This window comes from Helobdella robusta (genome assembly GCF_000326865.2).
Source record: "Helobdella robusta unplaced genomic scaffold HELROscaffold_6, whole genome shotgun sequence".
NCBI classification, from domain to species: Eukaryota; Metazoa; Annelida; class Clitellata; order Rhynchobdellida; family Glossiphoniidae; genus Helobdella; species Helobdella robusta.
In genome coordinates, this window is record NW_008705330.1 from 3,082,361 (window position 1) to 3,094,427 (window position 12,067).

General features: G+C 34.0%; 1 protein-coding gene across 1 annotated transcript; it reads left to right on the top strand.

The window, feature by feature from the left end:
* Nucleotides 1-1,017: 1,017 nt before the first annotated feature.
* HELRODRAFT_186550 (hypothetical protein) lies at nt 1,018-12,067 on the top strand (the record flags this gene model as incomplete). The annotated part of the gene is made up of 8 exons (XM_009029242.1): nt 1,018-1,118; nt 2,521-2,671; nt 3,354-3,608; nt 6,510-6,601; nt 7,407-7,491; nt 7,941-8,045; nt 11,409-11,481; nt 11,857-12,067. Exons 2-8 carry the CDS (start codon nt 2,536-2,538, stop codon nt 12,065-12,067), a joined length of 957 nt encoding a protein of 318 aa, XP_009027490.1. The 5' UTR covers nt 1,018-1,118; nt 2,521-2,535.

Sequence of the window (12,067 nt, forward strand, 5' to 3'; positions counted from 1 at the left end):
ATAAACAGTTTATAATAAACTGCGCTATATAAATATAAATAATTGATTGATTGATTGATTGATTAATAGAAAGGGTTTGTACAGATTATGATTTTATTGCAGAAAATATTTTTGTTACGTAAGAAAGTGTTACTGAGAGAGAAAAAAGCCGTTTTTGTGTTACTTAATACTCGAACGGATACAAAATAAAATAAAACCAAACACTGCAACCTACAGATATTTGAGGTTTAATTTGATTGTAATTTTGATTGAAGTTCAGTTTAAAAAAACTAGACAATAATATCCATTTTATTGCCGTGAAAATATTTTCATGAATTGATTGACGAGAACAGCTCGGGCCCCTGCAAATCGACAGACCCTTAAAAATCGCCGGGCTCTTCAATATCGCCGGGCCCCTAAATATCGCCGGGCCCCTGGGCATTTGCCCCCCTTGCCCCCCCCTCTCGGCGGTACTGCTGTCAGATCCTGATTTTTAAAGAATAATAAAAAAAATTGTTACTACGTTGACTCCAAGTTTATCTGGCCATCTACTTTCTAACTTGTACTTGATCTGTATATCTGTACAGTTAATCCATTTTGCTTGCTGAATCAAAATTAGTTTCGTTTATTATTTAAAGATTTTTTATCATCATTTTGGTTTTGGCGTACGTTCTTATAGGTTCACATATTTATATTCAGTTCAATTCTGTTGACACCGTTTATGCTAATTCTATCTAATATATATTTATTTGTTTTTTGATTTTTCTGTATTTTTTGGCGAGTTGGTTCACTGCACGCGTCAGCACTCGTATTTAGGTATTACGATTACGACAACTTCGCTATATTGACGTCTCAACGCATACCAAAAGACGTACCATTAAATCTCGATCAGCACATGCAACTTTGATAACCCGAAAAACTCGTGCAATGCAAAAATAATTTATCAAAATACTAACGCAACACTGTATTATTTACATTTTAAAAGTGATCTTAAATGTTATAAAACAGGGTCCAGTGAAGTAAAAAAGTAGATGAGAGTGGAGAGGTAGAAGCCGTATTAACTATTAATTAACCTATTCTATTCCTTAATTTAATTAACAACAGGGCCCACACATCTCTATTGTGTTTTCATATTTTGTGTTAGTATTTTTAGTTTAATTATAAAACGTTTAGTTAGTTTTAGTCTGCCCATGGGTAAAAAATGTTCAGTTAGTAAATTAAATGGTAAAGTAAATATTAATAAAATGTATTAGTAAACAAAACAAACCTAATTTAATTTACCTTACCGATATGTATCTGATATATAACCTACACTGTTTATGACTTTATGACTATTTTATGTGTTTATCTTTTAGTTTATTTTTCAGATATATGACAATAATAGTAGTAGTACTTACATAATTTAAGATTTTAAATTACCTACATACCTTTTCTACATTAGTCTTCTAGTCTAGCCTAGCTAGTCTAATTAAAACAAACCTGACACTGACACTTGAAAAATAAATTTAATTAGGGTTTTTCACCATAGAGTATCAGTGTAAAAAAGTAAACTAAGCCTCCTAAATAAAATTTAAAGTTTTGATCCAAATTATTAACTGATTTAGTCATATTAAATTTAAATTAATTATTAAATTAAAGTAAAATGCAGATTTTCAACTTAATAGAAAGCTTCAAATAATCGAATTAATATCTTATCTAAATACATCATAAATACATAAAATAATATTTTTTTGAAGGCTAGTCTATGCATTATATTTCAGTATTTTAGTGAGATTAAAAAAATGAAGGTAAAATGGATTTTTTTATAGTGGAAGATCTGCATTTGATAAAATATAAATAAAAACAATGTGCATTTGATAAATATAATATAAATGAAAAAAAGAATAGCATTTTTCTAACACTTCTTTTCTAACATTTCTTTTCAAACATTAATTCTTTTGATGATCTCATTCAACTTTGCCTTAAGTTTAGCAGTTGGATCACTGCTAATTTTTATAAATTTGTCAAAACAAAGAAAGAAACAAGGAATCAACAATGTAGAGTAGAGGCACAGTATATATATATTTGAGAATCTGGGCCCAAACACAACATATCAATTTGAACACCAATGATGGTATAGAAATACCAAAAAAAGCTTTTCTGTTCTATCATGCATAAAATAAACAAAAATTTTGATTTTGAACTAAAGAAACTTGAAAATGATTTATAATCAACTGTTAGAAAAATTGAAAAGTTAAATTGGAAGTTAACTAACGCTGAACATGTTGTGATTTTCATCAATAATTGTATTTCTGACACAGATTTAAAGTTTTGATGTTAATCATAAGCTGAAAAAATTTTTAATGAGTTAGGTGAAAAAGTTTAAAGTAAGCGAACATTTTTTCCAACTTTTTTAGTATGTAAAAGACACTCATTTATTACAATGTAATTTTCAAGTATTAAAAATCCATATAACTTATTCAATTGAATTTATATGGACAGAATTGTTTAACTATGACAAATTATTGAAATTATAAATTGCATTTTGTTTCACATAAACAGATATTTTTATTGAAAATGCCATTGGCATTAGAATGTTGTTCAATTTTGGACGGGCATCAAAACAAAGTCTGGTGTTTAGCATGGAGTCCCAAGGGAAACATATTAGCTTCGTGTGGAGAAGATAGACAAATCTATTTATGGAGCAACGAAGGTTAACTTAGATATGTAATTTCATGGTTCACCAAAAAATTTTGTCAACATTATCTTTATAATTTCAACACTATATGTGATTTATTTAAGTAAACTAATGTAAAATGCCCTAAACATGATTTAGTTTTCAGTGTGTCATTCAGCCAGTCTGCATGTGCAATGAGCTCTGCTTGTGTCAATTCTAATTTTTTGAAAATTCTGAATACACATTTGGATATGGTTCGAACGTGTTTAGAAAAACCAGGTGTGCACAGGCGAGCCTCAACAAAAACCGGAGTATGTGTAAGGCTCTCAAGCAGCATTAAAGCCTTTTTTCTGTTGCCAAACTTTACAATTATTTAAAACATTTTAACCAATATTTTGACCGACCTCTTCCCAAAACATTGTGTACTTGTTCTTAATGATGTGTATCATTCATTCTTTTAATTTTTGGAATTTACAAAAAAAAAATCTGAATTTTATTTAAAAAATATTATGTAGTAAAAATATAAAAAAAATTTTCAAGTCAATAAAAAATTTTTTACCTAAAACTAAAACAAACATGTTTATGTTAAAAGTTCAATATTTACTATTTTTCTGATGCATATGTATCAACAGCTTCTTAGTTGAGTACTTCCTTGAAAATGTTTTTGTTTTTATAATTATTTAATTATTTAAATTTATCTAAATTTTTTTTCCCCCAGATTTAAAATGGTGTTCTATAAAAATAGCAACTCCTCACACTCGCACCATTCGATGTATTTCATGGTCACCTTGTGGAAATTTTCTGGCAAGTTGCAGTTTTGACGGTACTTCTTGTATTTGGAATTCCTCAAAAAACTTTGAACTTGTTGCCACCCTTGAAGGACACGAAAGTGAGGTGAAGTGCATTGACTGGTCTATAAGTGGCCTATTCCTCAGTACCTGCTCCAGAGACAAATCTGTCTGGATCTGGGAAGGTCTTGTCATTAATTTAATTAAAATCTTTGTTTCTTTGTTATTATTTTGTTATTGATGCATATCTTACATAGATCGATGATATACTATATGATAGACTATATATTGGTAAGGGCCAAACATAGGAAGTATGTGAAGAATGTGAAGATGATACCTGGTATGTTGCAGCATAGTATGGTTGTGATGGATGTGACATCAAAAGAAATGGGGAGGAGGAAGAAGGATAAGTTTGTGGCAAAGAGAAAGACATGGAAGTTGCAGGATGCAGAGGTGAGGAAGGCATTTGAAGTGAAGGTGGCTGAAAATTGGGAGAGTGGTAAGGATGGAGATGTTAGGGAGAGATACAGGGACTGTGTGTTGGCTACGGCAGATAAAGTATGTGGATGGACGAAAGGAAAGTGTAGGCATGGTGAGACGTGGTGGTGGGATGAAGATATAAGAAGGGTTTTGGAAGTCAAGTAGGAGAGGTTTAGGGTATGGAGAAGGGACATGACGGAGGAAGCGGAGTCTGAGTATAGGAAGGCTATACCTGAGGATTGGCGACACAGTGTGTTGGTGCCGTTGTATAAGGGCAAAGGAGATGTGAGAGGTCGTGGGTCATATAGGGGTGTGAAATTACTAGAGCACAGAATGAAGGTAGTGGAGAGGGTGCTTGAGAGGAGGTTGAGAGGTATGGTGACAGTTAATGAAATGCAGTGTGGGTTTATGCCTGGTAGGGGAACGGTGGATGCGTTGTTCATGGTGAGAATGTTGCAGGAGAATTATAGAAAGAAGAAACGAAGATTGTACATGTGTTTTTGTGGATCTAGAAAAGGCTTTTGATCGAGTACCGAGGAAGGTCATTGAATGGGCGTTGAGGAAGAAAGGAGTGAATGAGAGACTTGTTAAAGCTGTGATGCAGCTGTATGAAGGGGCAAAGACAAAGGTGAGGGTTAGAAGGGGGATGTCGGACGCTTTTAGTGTTAAGGTAGGAGTGCATCAAGGATCAGTGTTATCACCGTTTCTGTTTGCAATTGTGATGGATGTTGTGTGTGGAAACATAATGGAGGGGTTGTTATTTGAGATTTTGTATGCAGATGATTTAGTCTTGATGGCTGATAGCATGGAAGAATTGCAGTTAAAATTTGACAGATGGAAAAGTGTTATTGAAAAGAAAGGGTTAAAAGTTAATATTGATAAGACGAAGGTAATGGTGAGTGGGGAAGGTGGGGAGCGAGTGATAAGTAAAATAGACCCCTGTGGGGTATGTGACAGGAAAGTGAAGGCTAACTCGGTATTGTGTATAGGATATCAGAAATGGGTGCATAAGAGATGTAGTGGTGTGAGGGGGGCACTGAAAAAGGTGGAAAGGACGTTCAAATGTAAGAAATGTGTTCATGGTGTGATTAATAGGACGGACGCAAGGACGGGGTTGAGTGGTGGTATTGAAAGAGTGGAAAGCTTTGTTTACTTAGGGAATAAGTTGAATGCGGATGGAGGATGTTTGAGCGCAGTTACGGCTAGAGTTCGTGTGGGATGGATGAAATTTAGGGAACTGGGTGGGGTATTGTGTGGAAAGAAATGGTCAGTGAAGATGAAAGGGAGGGTATATAAGCATGTGTGAGAGCAGCGATGGTATATGGTGGTGAAACTTGGGTGTTGAGGAGAGAGGAGGAAAGTGTACTGCAGAGGGCTGAAAGAGCTATGGTGAGGATGATGTGTGGGGTTAAAGTGAAGGATAGGAGGAGTAGTACAGAGCTATGTCAATGATGGGACTGAATGAGGACATTGTGACATTGATAAGGAGATCGAGATTGCGGTGGTATGGACATGTGTTGAGAAGGGATGAAAGGGTCGGGATTAGGCGAGCGTTGGAGTTCGAGGTTGAAGGAGTGGTAGGAAGGGGTCGTCCGCTATTGGGATGGAGAGAGCAGGTGGAGAAGGACAGGGTGAAAGCGGGTTTGCGTGATACTGAGGCGAGTGACAGATGTGGATGGCGTCGAGGGGTATTTCGGTTTCATCATAGGTAGCCAAACGGCAACCCCCGATCTCGGGGAAAATGCCGTCTAAACGTGTGTTGTTGTATTGATGCATATCTTATCTTGTATTATCTTGCAAATGTTTGTTATTTTTGCTTCATTAATTTTGTTTTTTTATCTTTTATTTAGAAGAATATTGTTTGAAAAGTTTTAAATCAACCTTTAGAACTCTAAAACCGTTTTTGTATGTCGGTTGAATTTTAACTGTTTTCACTTTTCAGACTCATTATTCTGTATAATAATAATAGTTCTGATGATTTAGATTTATTTTTGTGTCTTTGGATTTAAATTACGTTGGCGTCCATAAGCGGCTTACAAGTTGAATAAAATGGCATAAAAGCCAAATATTACATAGCTGACATCACAAAATTATAAACAATCACACCACCACAAACTGTATGTAGAGAATCCAAACTGACCAACACACACTGATGTAACAAAGCACTGCTTTTTTCCAGTGAATGCTGGATGGTTGCTCATGGCTTTATTAACATGGGACAGCACTTCAAATCATCTATGCAGTTGTTTCAACACAGTTCTTATCTTAGCTGTCATGGAAATTTAAAAATAAATTAATTAATTAAAAAATTTGCAACTATTACAAACGAAGAGTGTTTTTAATTTATTACTACCTTGAATATTAACATTCTGTTAAAATGTAAATTTCTCTTTAACCTATTGAAATGAAATGTATTATTTCTCTCTAGGAATCATGATAAAAACTAGATTTTATTTGATATTGCACAAATAAAGTTGAAAGCTGCTTGGGATACGATTTTGTAACATCATTTTCTAGAAAAAAAACCATAATCATTGCTTGTTAATTTTAGTTTGTGGTTTATTATTTGTCGTTAACGTGCTTTGCTATGATTACTTCATGATCAGCTTCTCTAGAAACAAACGAATTTGAATGTGTTGCAGTACTTCACAATCACACACAAGATGTCAAAAAAGTCAAGTGGCATCCTTTAGAAGATGTTAGTGTTCAACAGCTCATATTGTAAATTATATTGGTTTATTTATTTATTTATTAAAATATTTTGATATACTATTCTGCATTTCTTCATCCACTCTGTAATCACCAGTTTTTTTTCTAAATAAACATGTCTCCACACTTATCTATTTTCAGTACTTTTTTATTTTTTTGGTTACTAAATTATTTTTTTAAATCGACTACCTTAACTTTTATATAAATATGCGTTTCTGTTGTCTTTAGTTTTTTTAGGTTCTCTATTTGATGTAGTACGCGGCCTCTTGAGCATGTTGACATGTTTTCTTTTTAAAGTGGGTGAGTAATTTCTGCACCTTTGTACTGAAGCCATTTATTTTGAGTATTGTTCTTTTTGCTTCTTTACTATCGTGCTCAAATTTTATATACTTGCTTTGGTAGTTTTGCATCCCAATCTTGTTTTGCAGTTTTTCTTCATTACATATTATTTCCGAGCAAACTCCTGTTGTGAATTTTTTTCAATTTGTCATGAAAGCCTGTCTGTCGGGTATTGTTAGCATTATGAAATTTTGAAAAAGTACATTTAAAAAAAACCACCAAGTCTCTCGTTATTTTGACCCCTATATGTTTTTTGCTGTAACAGAATTCTTCATTTGTCTTTAAAACCTTAATTAATTATTTATTATTTTGGTGATGGCGTTTTAAAGACAAACTGTCCTCCGTAGCTATGCTGCCTTTCTCATAAGTTTTAAAATATGAAACAATTTTTGAAAATTTCTAATTAGTTGTTGTTAATGTTAATCATTATTTTTTTGAAAATTATTAAATTTAAGGTGTTGTTTTCTATAAGTTATGACAACACTATAAAGATATATGCTTCAGATCTTGACGGAGAGTGGAACTGTATCTTTTTACTTGGTATTTTTTCTAAATCCGATTTTGGCAATTTTTTTATTTATGTAACAAAAATTTGTAATGTGCATCAGTTCAACAAATAATTTTGAATAATTGTTGGTCGGCGAGATGGCTCGGTGGTTCAAACGCCTGCTGAGTCAAACATCTCAGTGGCTATCATATACTCAGCGTATATGATGCGGTGCTTGCGCGTGCACATAAATACATGTGTACGTCGTGTGAAAAGGATAAAAGCTTTTGTGGCGAAGATGGCTGCTTCAAATCAATGGATGAAAATATGAAGAACATAAAAAGATTATAGATAATATATGTGTAACATTATAAGTGGTTCTGTGTATGTCAGAGATGCAATAATGAAGACTAAAAAAAATTTTACCTAATATTAATATCTTTATCGTTTAATAAAATAATTAATAATACTATTTTGTTTCTTTGAATATTTTTTATATTAGATGGCCACTCATCAACTGTTTGGGGAATTTCATTTGATGTGAATGGAGACAAGGTATTGACTTGCAGTGATGACAAGTCCCTTATACTTTGGAAGAAAATTCCTGGTTAAACTTATTTACTATACGACAGTTATTTGTTAAGATGTCTAAAAATTAATTTTTCTACTGGATCAATTACGTTATCTGAAAGTGCATACTAATCGGAAATTGTTCGGAAGTTTGGCTCACGCTGTGCTGTTCATAGGGATTAGGTCGGGTGCTGGTCGAGCGCGTTTTGAAAATGTACTAAGCCACCAAAGAAAGAAAAATTAAAATGGTTTGTGTAAATCGTAGATATATATAACTACTAGTTATGTATATCTATAGTATAAATATGTAATTAAATGTATATAATTATGTTAACACTGATAATAGAGTGTGATCACCGACCGTTAAAATAGCTACGATAAATTTGGTTTAATGTTTTTGAAACCCTATCACCGTCGTTTTTTGGATTAGAATAAGTATTTGCTTAGTTTATGACAAAATGTTAAAAAATTTTCTCAACTATAAAATTATCGATTAAAATGTCGTTACGTGCCTCCGGTCTTTAACTGACTCAATATGTAATACTAAATAGATGTAATGTATTACTATATATTTCTTGTGTACGATTTTTATAAAATTTACTTAGGGTGGCCCAGTGTTGTAGCGACTATATAATTCAACCTGGGCAAATTTCTTATTAGCGCCCCTTGACCAAAAAAATTCAATTTCTAATTTAATCAATCCAAAACAAAACTAATTTTGTTCAATCTTTTACAAATTAACTCTCATGATATAAAAAAAGTAAATTGTCAAAAATTGGTAATAAAATTATGTTTATAAACAATAAAAGAAGCAACTTACACTAATTTTATTATAATTGTGGATGATTGGATTCATATGTATGAATGATATGTATGCATCAACTTCACCGGTGTTTCAGTTGAACCCTTAACGCCTTCAACTCCTTCTCATCTGCTTTTTGGCTTTTGACTTGTATTTATTTTTTTGATAAATTGGTGCACCGTTATTCAGCAACTGACGCTGCCTCCTCTGAAAGAGGTAAAAAAGCACCAAGCTTAAAGGATAATCAACAATAATTGTCATGTTTTAACCTTTTTCTCTACGTTTTTAGTACATAGGCTTCGCTTTTTTCCGGGTTATGTATATTTAAGCGTTTCGTCTCTTGTTTTGAAATGCATACTTTGCTTTCTTTGTATTGTATTTTATTGTAGATTTGTATAGCGCCTTTATTGGGTTATGTTCAGAGGGGGTAATTGTGCTTCAACCGGCTTCCAAACACCTCACGACTGATGTTAGTGTCAACTTTTAGGTCAAGGGGCAATGAGTTCCAAGTCTCGGCTGCTGCAACAGGAAACCTTCTTGCACCAAAATGAGATGTTTTGAACGGAGGGAAAACAAGATCTCCGTGTTTTGCCAATCCCAGTCAATTTCTTTCAGGAACATTCGAAGCTGAATCTAACATATCTTTCAAGTTGTCCGGTGCCTTTCCGGCTAGACAGATTTTTACCATGATGCGGTCAAATTTATCAAAATGATCAACAACTATCACACATTTTTGTAGACCTTGAAAAAGCTTTTGATCGAGTTCCCCGTGAAGCAATCAGATGGAAATGTATACGAATACTAAGACTCTCGTCAGCACAACGGTTGGAAACACAGATGATTTGAAATCGGCGTTGGAGTTCACCAAGGCTCGATTCTCAGTCCACTGTTATTTATAACTGTGATGGAAGAAATCACAAAACCGATACGCACTGGTGACATTTGGAATCTAGTATATGCTGATGATATCGTTTTAACAGCCACGTCTGAGCAGAATGCAGCACAGATGTTTGAAGATTGGAACACCAGACTCGCCGATCATGGATTCAAAGTCAACATCAGCAAAACCAAAGCAATGAACACTGGTGAACCCATCCAATCCACAGCTACTTGACGATGGCCCTGTTCAGTTTTTAAAGCTGGTGTAGGTAACAATTCAATCAAGTGTCAGCAGTGTAACCAGTGTGTCACAAACGTTGTTCAAAAATAATTGGTAGTTTATCTAAGATGTCCAATTTTGTTTGTTCTGCTTGCATCAATCCACAACAACAAATTCGAAATAGCACTGTTTTTGAAGCCATTAAAATAGAGAAAGTCACATCGTTTCAATATCTAGGGGATGTTCTGGATTGTACTGGAACAGCTGAAGCTGCCGTTTGAGCACGCATACCTGCAGCCTGGAATAAATGGCATCTTCTTGCCTCTATATTGATGCGGCGTGACATCCCACTACCACTACGATCAAGACTTTATAAATCTGTGATACGTCCGGTGTTGTTATATGGTGCAGAAACATGGCCAATGACAACCAAACTGGAACAACAACTTCAACGAACCGACATGAAAATGCTCCGATGGATGCAACGAATTAGTCTGAAGGACCACATCAAATCTACCGAAATCTTGCGTCGTGCTGGTTTAGATGATATAAAGGACGAATGTCGGCAACACCGTCTGAGGTGGTTTGGTCATGTCAAACGAAGTGGAAACAGTGCCATAACTTCTCTTGCAGATGTTGAAGTACCTGGCACACGTCCCAAAGGCCGTCCAAAGAAGTCCTGGTCGCAAACAATCGAGCAAGACATGAAAGCTTTAAATTTATATGAAATGGATACAACTGATCGTCTAATTTGGCGCAAAAAATTGATGGCAAAGAAAACAACATCCTACCTCGTAACAACCGGGTCTTTGGACGCTAAACGAAGATTGATTGATTGATGCTGTCAAATTTAGAGACTCGAGAAATTAGTCTATAGGCAGACCTCAGAACCGATTGAATGGATGCCAGTTGACATTTTTCACACTGTACAGAATGGAATTGCAGTAATCAATCTGTGTATAAAAAGGCTGCTCACTTGAGTTCTTGTAGACTTTTCTGAGAGATAACGTCTGATTGCTTTTATTTTATGAAGCTGATGAAAGGATCGTTGACGGAGATCAACAACTTGTCCTTTGAGATCATTTATATTTTGCAATTTGCGCTGACTACCAAGCCACATATATTTAGTTTTATTTTTTTTTACTTGGGATACATGATTTAAGTTACCAATCTGCGATTTGGAAGCATAGCCCTCGCTTTCTTAAGTGTGTTTTTAAGCTTCTTGCTTGCCTGTAGTTATATTTTGAGACGTGATCACTAGTTTTTTTCCAACATGTCTAAAAAGCTTAAGCCGACGCTGCGGCCAAGTATGCCGAAATGATTGAGCTTGACAATATAAGAGATTTGCTCGGATTTCCTCCATGTTGCACGCCAAAATCCATGATGCTAAATACAAAAATTCTAAGTATTATTTTTCTGAATATTTTATCAATTTTTTAAAATATGATAATTTAAAATTTGTAAACTAATAAATATATACTAAAAACACTGATTGGCAGACAAGTACCACAATTACGTGAAGATTAATTCATACCAGCATCAAAATGACTGTCCTATTTATGACGTTTCTTGGTGAGTAATTTAACAACCCATTGTTGCCATATTAGTGTGCTTATTTGTGTTTAAAATTAACTTTCAATTCAATTAGTTTTTTAGTGTATTTTTGTACGTTACATATGATGAATTTTTTTGTTTTCTTTTTAATCTACAAAGAGTTAAAATTAAATTTTACTTATAATAATCTGCCGGATGACAAGTATTTTAAGCTCTAGTTTAAACGTTTCAGCACTTCAAACTATCACCATATATATGTCATTAGCTATAAATATTTGTTTGTAATTGAAATATTAATTTCCTGTCACTATCCTTTCTTTTTAAGGTTGAATCGGTGTTGTTTCTACTTGTTGATACTATTTTTTTTAACTTGGTTTTATTCCAACAAAACAGGTCGAAAAGCAACTTTATTGCAACTGCTGGTGGAGACAATAAGATAAATGTGTACGAGGAATCAAATGATGAGCTAAGTCTTGTTTTGCCCTTATCAGGAGCTCATTCACAAGATGTTAATTCAGTTTCCTGGAACCCGTGCAATAACTTGCAAATGGCATCATGTAGTGACGATGGGCTTGTTAAAATATGGAAATTTATATTATCCTGA